Below are 12536 nucleotides of genomic sequence, written 5' to 3'. Positions count from 1 at the left end.
GTGTGTGTGTGTTGGAGTGTTTCAAACTGAGCGGCCTCTGTCTATCCGTCCATACGTCTGTTCGCTCGCTTATTTATTATTTGCCTCTCGTCTTTCTTTCTGTCTTTTCTTTCCGTTCCCTGCCTTTCATCAGCGCCTGGATTCCCAAATGCAAAATGGCAGCAGAGAGGGAGACAGAGAGGGTGGCGTACATTTTTAATGGAGGGCTTTTATATTTTAACGAGCCTTCCTTCTCTCTTGCTTAATTTAGTTCAATGAGGAGGGAAGACGAGGAGACAGACGGGGGGAGAAAAATATAAATAAATTACACATAAACTGATCTGCTGCCGGTTTGGCTCAGATAGTCACCGTGAACCACAGCCACGCCCACTTACCCACCGCCCCTCAGGTTCGAGGCTGATTGGATAATGGATAAACCAAATCGTGTAGCCAATAACAATGTGGATTCATCAGTGACATATTTTTGCAAGTACCATGTGTTGTTCTTGTCAGCTGCGACCATGACTGAGAGCTGCGGGAAAAGCTAGCAATAGATCCTGAGTTGAAAAAAATACTTTTCCATTTGTTTCGATTTGGTTCAAAAATTTTTGTCAGAGTTGCATTCAAGGACACTTGGACATCTGCGATTTCATTTCTGACAGACGTAAAACATTTTTGAGATGTGTCTAAAATCAAACCAAGACAACAAAATAAGATACACAAATAGTTACTGTGGGAAGTCTGAAGTGAATGTTGTTTGCTTTATTTAAAAAAAAAAAGCAAAAAAAAGCAAAAAAAAAAAAAAAAAAAGCAGCTGTTCAGCAACCAAGTCAGAATAACCGGAGCTGGAACCAGAGCGTCCTTGAATGCAACAAGGAAAGTTTCCAAAACAGTCACCCCTCTCAACTTTATCGTAACGTCACAATGAGATAACAAAACAACAAGTGTGTTGGAAACTCTCCTTGTTGGTGTGTTCATGGACCTTCACAAATAAGTTTTCCAAAAGACAGTTAGTCTCTGAACACCAGAATGATCAAATTCATGATTATTTTCACGACATATGGTCTGTTTTTTTCAACCAGTGCAAACATTTGGAATGTCTGACCTTTGGTTCTTGTGTCACTGTGCAACTATGATGTAACGCTACCAAAAAAGACTGAACGTAAACTCTTTTGGCTTTAACGGGTTTCACATTTGTAAATACAATATTAAAAGTAAATTCTAATATTATTGACTTAAAACCACTGGCTGCCTTGACGGAGGGCAATTAAGGCAAAAAACTGATGAATTATTTGGAAAATGCAGTGTTCTTTTTTTTTTGTGGTAAACATTCTAACATTCATTCATCCAGATTCAGATATGAATAAAGCAGATTAAAATAAAAAAAAGAAAGAGGCCGAGCAGGAGATAGAGGAGGAGGTGCTGAGTAGCTGTCATCTGCAATGTTGTTGATCAGTGGGAAGTGTGTTCATTTAAAATGTGTGTGTGTGTGTGTGTTTGAGTGAGTGAGAGAGGGAGATAGAGAGAGAAAGTGCACTGATTACACAGGAAGGAGAAGAGGAGAAAGAAGGGAATTTCTGGGTCAAGAGATGACACACACACACACACACACACACACACACACACACACACACAGACAGACTTGTCATGCAGTTATAAACAGTAAGGACAGGTCTGCCTGAGAGAAGAATGAACTCTGTAAATTGACTAACTCTGTAGATTGTAATACCTCACCCTGTATTAGAGGGATTTGTGCATTTTCCGTTTGTCGTTTTCGATTATTGTCGCGGTCTGAAAAAAAATTACCTCTGCAGAGCCGAGGGCGACAAAAGAAGGCGATGTAATGTGAGGCAGGAAGTCCGGCTCGAAATTTTTACCAGACACAACGACACCACACAGCCTGATTTTATAACTCGAGAGCGACGATTACGCCCAACGCTGCTTGCTAAATGAAGAAAAATCATTTGTCCTGAAGGTGGAGCTGCGGGGGTTTAGTGAGAGCCTCAGAAATCATCCTCTACAGTATTCAACACAGTATAAAATTGTATGTCTCTCTTCCCTGTAGTGGAAGAGTCTTTAGTCTAGAGAATGCTAAAAATACAAGAACAGTCTGACAGTTTTTAATGCAATGCATTCTATGGATGTTTTACACTGTCCATTGGATACTGTGAACAAACTGGAATGGAGTTGGTACACACACACACACACACACACACACACACACACACACAGTGGAACATTCTTAAAACTGTACAGTCTCGCCTCTGTGCAAACTGAACACTTGATAGAAAGCACCTGCTGTAGCAGTGTCAGCGCAGACACACACACACACACACACACACACACACACACACACACACACACACACACACACACACACACACACAGAGCCCAGTGTTGAGGTTGGACTTCCATGGGAGGAAAAATACAGCCACATTTTCCAGTGGCGTGATACGTATGTATTTTTTTTGCCCTGAGTAATGACCAGAGTGAAGGACGACAGACTCTCCTGTCGGGTAAAATGTCATTAAGAAATGAAAGAGAAAAGTGAAAGAAAGAGTGAGAAGGATGCACTGAGAAATAGGTCATTTGGAAAAAAACGTCATGATGATGGTGAAACATTTCTGAGCTATTGGATTGAATATAAAAGAGGGACGATTCGTTTTAATGTCCTGTCCTGTGGCCTTTGTGCTTTAACCAAGGTGAGAAATGTACGTTATAACAGATGGGTCGTTTCTGTACCACACAGACCTGTAGATGGACAAATACGGTATGGTAAAAATGTGGACTCAATATCATGTTATATTCACCAGTTATAAAGTACTTTTCATTTAATTTGTCACATTATGCAAATGAACACAAGGCTGAACGCAAACGTCCAGTGATCATAACCTCTTTTCCTCATAAATATCCATAGCTTTTGAACGCAGCGGAGAAGGTGGACCGCACTGAAACCACATTACCATAGTATACTATAGTATATTAACATACAGTGCTGTAATTTATTCTGTCCAAAGGAATATATATGTTGATGAGAAACACAACTGCCCACATCTATCAAATGAGTGGTAACTACTGTGCATGTGAAGGTTTTTATGGGTAAAGAAAAAATAGCTGCTTTTCTTGATATCTGCGGTTGTTTACCATGCGATCATCGCCTGCCGAGGGTCGGAGATCACGCGCCTTTTTGTTTAGCGCTACATCCTCGAAGAAATCCTCAGCAAAAATCTAATTATGACAAAAACGTGAAAACACGGACTGATCCTGCCGCACGTCATGCTGCGCGACAGGCCGACTACATCAAATCAATTTGAGAAAAGGCAAAGCAGCAGGTCATTCTGGCCTGCTCTTTGTTTACCACGTGCTTACACCCGGTGCGATGCGACGTGGCCAGAAGTATTTGGACACCTGAGCATTACAGCCATAGGGGGGATAACTCAAGAGGCATTTATCTGCTGCTTTGACAGCTTTCAAGCTTCCACAAGATCTTACTGACTTTGTTAGAACTAAGGGGGAGTTTATCACCACTGCTACTACTATAATTATCATTATTATTATCGTTATTATTGTTGTCGTTGTTGTTGTTGTATTGGGAGTAAATGGGCGACGGTAGATTTCCATCAGCTTATAGGAGTAAAATTAGTGACAGAGAGCTGAGGGGGGTGCAGAGTATTAAAAGACATTAGTGTGTTTTTCAGCAGAGTGATGCAGATTACGATCCATCTCACTCCCTGTAACACTGCCTAATGGAGGGAGAGATAGAGACTCTCCTCTCCCCTAACCTTTCCCCTTGTTTTATAGAGGCACGCAGCAAGCTGAGCCGAGATGCGGCAAAATCACTAGGTACACACTGACAGCAACTTTCCACTGAGGAAACGTTCCGTTTTAGCTTTTCTATGCTTTGTTTGGAGGAGTGCTTTTAGTGCACATCTTTTGGGAAATGGTTTGAGTTTCACTAAGAAAAGTTAATCACCGAATAACAAATGAGTTGTTCAGACGTCGGAAGAGAGGGGGTACTACCTATTTCCTTACTTATGAATATAAATGTGTGTATGATGCATTCATGTGTGTGTGTCTCTCTGCTTCTCCTTCCTGCATCAGTCTACCACCTGTTTTCCCAGAGTTATGACCTCAGCCTGCAGGCGTCTCTGCCTAACACTGCCAAACTACATACAGCTGTGTATGTGAGTGTGTGTGTGTGTGTGTGTGTGTGTGTGTGTGTGTGTGTGTGTGTTTGAGAGAGAGAGGGGGAAATAGATCGACAGAGAGACAGAAACAGAACAGAACATCAAGAAAAGGAAGACGAAAACAAAAGTGACAGAAAATATGTAATAAAGTAAATATTCAATTAAATGCTTGTCAATAGCAGAGAAAAATGTGGGTGTGGGTGTGTGAGCATACACATACAACAGAGAGAGAGAGAGAGAGAGAGCAAGAGAGAGAGAGAGAGAGAGAGAGAGAGAGAGGGATCTGTAAGGGAGTAAATGGAAAACGTATAGAGAAAATGAAACAAGGGGTGAGAACATAAAGAAAGAAAAAAACGATCAGTAAATTAAGTAAAGGAAAGTTAGAAAAAGACACGAGACTTGAACAATAAATGAAAAAAAATGCAGGTGGGATGGAACGGAAGATAAAAATACAAAAAGAGAGGAAGAAGGAGAAAACAGCTGTAAAAGACAGGAAGGAGTTGGCAGGAGATGATAAGAGAGAGACAGAAAGAACGACAGGAGTAAGAGAGATACTGGTAGAGTGACATAGTAAACTTAAAGGAGAGAGAGAGAGAGAGGAGAGAGAGTTAATGTATGCTTGAGGGAAACAGAAAGTCTCAGTTCAAACACAATGGCTTCATGTCAGAGATGACATCATTCCATCCTCTTATTTCATTATTTCTAATGTTCCACTAATTTCTCATTTTTTTCTCCAGTATTTCCATTGAGTCTCTTCCTTTTCTTTGGGTTCTGACTTCCTGTTAACACTGTACACACACACACACACACACACACACACACACACACACACACACACACACACACACACACACACTGTGTGCTATACACACCAATTGAAATGGGTCCGCAGTACTGGAGCTTTAAAAAATGGGCACTGGATGTCAGAATATCATATTCCTTCATTTGTTGTTTTTGGTTTTAAAGCATTTTACCATGACCACAATCTTTTCCTAAAGTTGGCCATTTATGTTTTTTTTTTTTTTTTCAGAACAGTCCAGTATGGATTTTTGTCCGGGGTTGTTGATAAGTCTGATAGATCCTCCTCCTGACTAGGATTTCGTCTCCATGTCAGCTAAGGGTTATGGGTATCATAGTCGTAGAGCTTAAGCAATATATATTTAAGTATTCATTAATCATTAAAGAAAACTTGAAATGTGTGAATTCAGTTTGAGGAGAAATACTTTGACAAATACAGTGAGTTCCCACAATGTAACTGAAGTCAAGTCCGGGTTCCCCAATATGATGTTAATCAGCACATATGTCTACATATGTTATATTCATAAGCCAGGGTGTGTTGGTGTGTGTAGTTACAGGGATTCTTCATGGTTGAGGTAGGTGTGCTGAGCTATACTGTCAACGCACAGAAATGTAAAGTTGTTTTGGCCTGCTCTGATGACGTGTCACCACAGCCGGATCCTGTCACACGCTGGCCCTTCTGTTTCAGGCCGCTCCTCCCCTGCAATATCTTAAACTGTTCCATCTGCCAAATAATGCCAAATGTGTCCATATCCACTTAATTAGACCCGTTCTGATTAAATGATGGCACTGCAAATGAAGCTCTGCTAACTCAGTTACAAACATATGATATTTTCCAGAACTTCTTCACGATAAAAGCACATCCCGCCATTTCACAAGTGGAAAGTTTTAATACGAAGCAGCAGCAGCAGGGAAGGTTTGGTTTGCATCAGCAGTGACCGAACAAAGATCCAATATGGCTGAAAGTAATCAGTAAACAATAAGAAAAAAAAGAAGGGCTTATATGTAAAAGTACAAACGGGACAGCGCAGGAGGGAAGCCGGTCTCCAGCGCAGACGCAGCTCGGAGGAGGGGGACCATCGCAGCTCTGATACCGATCAGGACCACAGCGGCACAGCTCAGCACAGACATCCCCTGCTATGAAGCTAGTAGTAGAAAAACCCATGTCATCAGGGTTTGGCTTGGCACGGCACAGCTTAAGTGGACCGACACCAGGGCCATGAAAAACCCTATTATAGAGCTGCTGTGCTTTCAGTCTTAATGAGGCTGTTTTTCTATCAGCCAATAATCCAGAGCCTGAATAAACACACACATGGGCCCTAATGACAACACAAGGAGCAATTTATGAGCTTCTGTGTGTGCGCGTGTGTTTTTACAGAGTCTAGAAGTAAACAGCGTTTTCCACCAAATATCCCCCACTTTACTCTATCATCTTTTTTTCCACTGCATATAAAAACAAGTCAAATATGTATTTGGAAGAATTTCAAGATTAGACTGAAAAGTAGTTTGAAAAAATATCACCCTTAACGAGAAGTGAATGTTTTAATGTTTTCTTGGGCTAAACCGCACGCCACTTCATAAAATTAATCGCCAAATTTGTCTCTCGGGACATCCAAAGAGCTAAAAAAAAAAAAAGAAAGCGTTTTAAGAGCACCTCCAAATGAAACTGAAAAGCACTTGGCGAGTGTCTCTGTAGAACATGAATGAATCATCTTAACACGTCTCTGCCTCTCACAACTTTAAGATATCCATTGAGCTCGTGATTTATCTATAGAACCAATGTGCCCGGCTTTGGAAGTGTGCTCTTTTTCAATCAGGGTGAGCTAAATAAAAATGAAGCATAGCGCAGATCCATGCAGGACAGGGAAATCGTGAGCCCCAGCTGTAGTCAGCTGACAGCCAGCAGATCGGATCAGCATCAGCCACCGACCAACCACATCCACTCTTCCAAATTAGGCGGTCCATTTAAATCCAAGCCGCCATTCACTGATCTCTCCCTCAACCCCGCTGCACGCACACATTCGAAGCTAGTGACAGGAGCAGAGCCAGAACTTCTGGAGGAATAAACGCCCAGAGTCACATCGGATTCTGCTCAAATCCGAGGCCGTTTAATGATGGAGAGCTCCGAGATTACTTTTTAACTTTTGGGATCTTCACTCCTGTTTCGGATCCTGACTGCAGCAGTGCAACCATTTGCATCATGTTCAGTGTGAACATGTTCTTACAGATGAATGTACGATATCAGAGAAATAAGCTGAGCTAACGTTAACAGCAGCTCAAGGTAAAGAACAATAAACACAGAAAAAAATCCTAAACTGAAATGTCGTATATGTCCTCTCGCTTGTGCGATTACATTTACCGAAAAGTCTGTTTTCTGATCAAAATGAGCTTTGGCACCGCAAGATCCGATTTATTTTAGACTTTTGATTCTACATTGTAGTCACAGAGCAGAGGATCCCTTTCCGTGGGTTGATAATCGTTAGTCTCACCATTCATATTATATTTCATTCATTGTGACAGCAGACTGAGGATGCGTGAAATAAAACAAAAACACACAAGTAAGAGGGGGATAGACAAAGGTGGGGGGGGATGTGTGACATACCTCCAAGACACACACACATAGAGAGAGAGAGAGAGAGAGAGAGAGAGAGGGAGAGAGAGAGAGAGAGAGAGAGAGAGAGAGGAGAGAGAGAGGGAGAGAGAGAGAGAGAGAGAGAGAGAGAGAGAGAGAGGAGAGAGAGAGGGAGGGAGAGAGAGGGAGAGGAGAGAGAGAGAGAGAGGGAGGGAGAGGAGAGAGAGAGGGAGGGAGAGAGAGGGAGAGGAGAGAGAGAGGGAGAGGAGAGGGAGGGAGAGAGAGGGAGAGGGGAGAGAGAGAGAGAGAGAGAGAGAGAGGAGAGAGAGAGGGAGGGAGAGAGAGGGAGAGGAGAGAGAGAGGGAGAGGAGAGGGAGAGAGAGAGTGAGAGAGAGAGAGAGAGAGAGAGAGAGAGAGAGAGAGGGAGAGGAGAGAGAGAGGGAGAGGAGAGGGAGAGGGAGAGGAGAGAGAGAGAGAGAGAGAGAGAGAGAGAGGGAGAGAGAGAGGGAGAGGAGAGAGAGAGGGAGAGGAGAGAGAGAGAGAGGAGAGAGAGAGAGGAGAGAGAGAGGGAGAGGAGAGAGAGAGAGAGAGGGAGGGAGGGACGGAGAAGGACAGCTGGACAGATATGCGTGAGAAGAAGATAATCTCTGTGGGAGCTGGCCAGCACACAAACACACACACACACACACACACACACCCCTCTACCACAGGTGCTCTCCATTTAGAAAGCAACACTTCAAAGTAAATACTTTAACAAAGACCAGAGAGGGATGGACAAAGCTCCTGAACTACTGTACTGAGGACAGTGGAAAGCTGCTGCTGGCGCCCCCGACAGGCTGCTGCGTTCATCACAGTCCAAAAAAAAAACCCCACACTGACAAAAGTCTAACGTCCCTGAAAGCCTGGCGGATGACGTCACGGAGGCTGCGGTCAAGTTTGAGTACAGAGAGAGAGAGAGAGAGAGAGAGAGAGCGAGAGAGAGAGAGAGAGAGAGAGAGAGAGAGAGAGAGAGAGAGCGAGAGAGAGAGAGAGAGAGAGCGAGAGAGAGAGAGAGAGAGAGAGAGAGAGAGAGAGAGAGAGAGAGAGAGAGAGAGCGAGAGAGAGAGAGAGAGAGAGAGAGAGAGAGAGAGAGAGAGAGAGAGAGCGAGAGAGAGAGAGAGAGAGAGAGAGAGAGAGAGAGAGAGAGAGAGAGAGAGAGAGAGAGAGAGAGAGCGAGAGAGAGAGAGAGAGAGAGAGAGAGAGAGAGAGAGAGAGAGAGCGAGAGAGAGAGAGAGAGAGAGAGAGAGAGAGAGAGAGAGAGAGAGAGAGAGAGAGAGAGAGAGAGAGAGAGGTGTTGAAGGGGCTGTCACAGTGTGCAGAGGGTCTTATGTGTTGGCTCGCATGAACATCTGGCGTGTGTGTTTCGACATGTGAATATGCACAAATGTTAAGCACGTATAAACAAAGTAAGTCTGACTGAACATGTCCAGGCATCTGAATGTGTTTATACTGGCTTGTGTTTTATAATGCTCTCTCTCTCTCTCTCTCTCTCTGTGTCTCTCGCCCTCCTACATCTCCTTATGCCACCCAGCTGTTTGGTTCTTTATGTTTATTGTTTCAAGTTTGCAAAAAGAAAAAAAAAAAAAAGCCTAAATTAAATATGGAAAACATTACGTCTGTCACTTTGTATTTTTTTCACTCAATGTGTTTCCTCTCTTCCCCTCTTTCATGTCCTCTGCTCCTCCGTTTTCACATCATCTCATCTGACCTCTATCATCACAAGACATGTGTTAACTAGTATAACCAGATATGTTTAGTGGGCCTCATGTTCTCCAGCCGCGTGAAGTCATGTCTCGTTTGTTAATTAAAAAAAACAAAAAAATAAAAACAAATTATGAATAACTGCAAAATAATACATTTAAGAAACTCTTTTATAGAGTTCTGATGTGACTCATGGTTCCGGAGATGGATATCCTTGTCTTACAACACATTCAAGATTATTATGTTTGTGTCAGCGTCACTGGCCTTCATTTCCCTTTGTGAGATATCCAATCTATTGTTCAGCTACAGCCTTTCTGGTGGAGCTCTATGCCAAAAATAAGATTTAGGCTGATCTATTAGCATAACTGTAATATTACATCATATTAACTAACCCATATCATACTTACTGTATACTAACCTGAAAAATAAGAATATTTGTGTTTCCGTTACCTTAGAACAGGGTTGCCCCAAGTGAGGCCAGCAGGCTAAAGTCGGCTCGCCATAAGGTTCAATTTCTTTTGAACAAATAATCCAAATATGAAGTGATATTAGACATTTAGTGAGGATCTGTTTGGTTCTCCATCAGCATGAGATGTGCACGGATTTACTAATGTGCCGCTCCTCAAACACATCGCCATCGCAACACTCAACACTACAGTATGTCAGCATGCTCTCAGGTCCTACCATGAGGGAGTGTCTGTTGGCCGACAGCAGTCCCGTCCCGTACCCGCTGCTCAGGGCGCTCATGGCGCCGTTGTGCGTATGTGCCGCCCCGATGAGGTTGTGCATGTCCCCGTGCCCGCTGGCCATACCCGTCGACGGCCCCACCGCGTGGCTCCGCAGTACGTGGATGGCATCGTCCAGGCGCTCCAGACGGTCCTCGATACGACTTTGCTGCGGAGAGACGGGACACGGAGAGAGATGAGAGACCTTTCTTAATGCCGTCTGTAAGCTGAAGCCACTCACTGTCAATATTTATTCAGAGCTCTCTGTGATTTACCAAGAGTTTCGCAAAGACTTTACAGATTATGATCGATATCACTGAGTCTTTGCCTGCATTACATAGACTAAGTCAGTCAAAATACAGAGGAAAGGAGGCTCCCTGATGAGTAACTAAATGTTCATGTGAACGTGAATATATTTTTCTTTTGTCAGTTAATCACAAGAAAAAAACAAAAGGAACAATGAAGTGATCCTAAGAAGTAATGTGAGTGTATACAGAGCCTGATCTTATCCTCTTCCTCTGTGCCGAAGAGCCTCATTGTTGTCCAAAAACTATTAAAAACACATCACCGAGCCACGCTGTTGCACTGGGTGACCATGAACACACACACTGTGGTTTATTTTGACTCAACCCCGCATACACCACTCTGCTGCTGGAAAAAAAACTCACTAGAGAGCCAGATGTGCGTTCATCTGTTGCTGAATGTAGTCCGCAAATGTAAAAATAGTTCCTGTTTGAGAAGATTTGCTTAAAAACTACAATTCCCAGCTGTTTTATAGCACTGAGGGAAAGCAAAAAAATGATCAAGTTGCCTTTGAGTTCAAATCGATTTTCAAAAAAACTCACCAAGGAAAAAACAACAACAGTGTAATCTGCCATGTGTGCTTAAGAACAATATCAGAGGATGTGATTTTGAGTGAACTGACCCTTTAAAACAATATGTATTTTAAACACATGTGGGAGCACGTGTGTGTGTGTGTGTGTGTGTGTGTGTGTGTGTGTGTGTGTGTGTGTGTGTGTGTGTGTGTGTGTGTGCGTGTGTGAGTGTGACTGTGTGCATACCAGAGAGTGCAGTGGAGCTTCATAGTTTGGCGATGACGCTCCCTGCCCGCCATTCCTCGACCAGACAGCTGAGCTGGCAGCTAGGAGAGAGGAGACGAGGAGACATCATTAGATTAGGAGACGGGGAACAAGGACATTTAAGGACACATGACACAGAGCACGGGGATAAGTGCAGGAGATCTAGTAGTCGGACGAATAGATGAATTCAATTCACTGACACTCCTTCATCTGTATGACTGCTCTGTGACAGGCTGCACACCTGTCCGGGGTCTAACCCGCCTCTCATACAATGCAGGCTGGAAAAGGATGCAGCCCCCTGCGACCCTGCACAGGTTAAGTGTTTTCAGATAATGGACGGAGGTCTACGTGTGGATCGGAGCCAACACCTCCTCTCCTTTTATATGTTGAAGAAAGGAACCACTCCATGCACAGTGCCAAACGGTGGACAAAAAAAAACAAAAAAAAAAAGGAAAAAAAAACACCGTTACGCACGAGGAGTCTCTCATCATATCCACTCGTGGACACAATAAACACAGAGCCGAGAAAGACAACAGCAAACCAACTCATAACGCGTAGCAGAAATGCTAATTTTCAGTTTTTGTTTTTCGAAAAGGTACAAGTGGTTGATTAGCATGGGCCCTCCGCAGAATAAACACGCTTTGTGTGTCTGTTCCTCTCTGCTTTTGTTTGCCGTCGCCGCTCTGAAGGGTCGCGTCTGAATCGACAGGTCTCATTAGCAGGTAGACAGAGGAGGGACGGCGACTCGTGTGGATTTACATTAATACGAGGCCCGGAGGGAGGACGGGCCGGTTCAAAGCGATTGAGTTTTCAGAAGTGAGTCGAGCTTACAGATGATTTAGCTTTTTTTTTTGTTTCCAAAACATATTTGAAAAAGAAAAGATTATACGTGGCAGCATCTTGTTCAAGTTTCAGTTCTCTCTGTCTGTAAAGTGAAGAAAAAAAAGAAAAAGTGCCAGTACTGTTCAAGAAGAGCAGAATCATGTGCCGGATGTTACCTGCAGTGTTTTTTTCCTTTTCTGAATAGCACAATCCCAGTTTGCGATGCTTTCATTCAATCAGGTAAAGGAAGAGTTCATGGTCATTACTGAGCCCTTATTTTTTTCCTCCTTTCTTTCTCCTGTTCTCTTTCTCCACATCTGTCTTCTTTTCAACCATCCGTTCTCATTTACTCCTCGTATTTCTTGCATTTTTGTTTTGCCTCCTTTCCCCTCTGCTTCCTCTCCTTTCCTTTATTCTCTTCCTTTTTCATTCCTCCACCTCCTCTCCTCGCCGCCTTTATGCTCATCGCCTACCCTCCCATTCCTCGCCTCCCTTCTCCTCGCACCTCTCCCCTGCCCTCCCGACTGATCTCTCTCTTGTAACCCTGATCTCATCTCATTAGCTTGTGTTTCTCTCTTTTTTTTTTCATTGTCTTCCCGTTTTGTCTCCCGGTCCTTTTCTCTCCCCTCTCTCC

General features: G+C 43.4%; 1 protein-coding gene across 13 annotated transcripts in view; it reads right to left on the bottom strand.

Moving 5' to 3' along the window:
- The window catches only part of LOC119029959 (transcription factor 4-like), a 232887-nt gene that overhangs the window by 19074 nt on the left and 201277 nt on the right, over positions 1 to 12536 (bottom strand). For all 13 annotated transcript variants that reach the window (XM_037117220.1, XM_037117221.1, XM_037117222.1 and 10 more), the window contains 2 exons: positions 11063 to 11142; positions 9961 to 10170 (listed from right to left, as the gene is read on the bottom strand). In XM_037117220.1, the coding sequence (XP_036973115.1) occupies positions 9961 to 10170; positions 11063 to 11142 (290 nt within the window). The remainder of the gene's footprint in view (positions 1 to 9960; positions 10171 to 11062; positions 11143 to 12536) is intronic.

Source organism: Acanthopagrus latus, chromosome 12 (assembly GCF_904848185.1).
Source record: "Acanthopagrus latus isolate v.2019 chromosome 12, fAcaLat1.1, whole genome shotgun sequence".
NCBI classification, from domain to species: domain Eukaryota; kingdom Metazoa; phylum Chordata; class Actinopteri; order Spariformes; family Sparidae; genus Acanthopagrus; species Acanthopagrus latus.
This window is presented reverse-complemented; position numbering and strand designations above follow the sequence as displayed.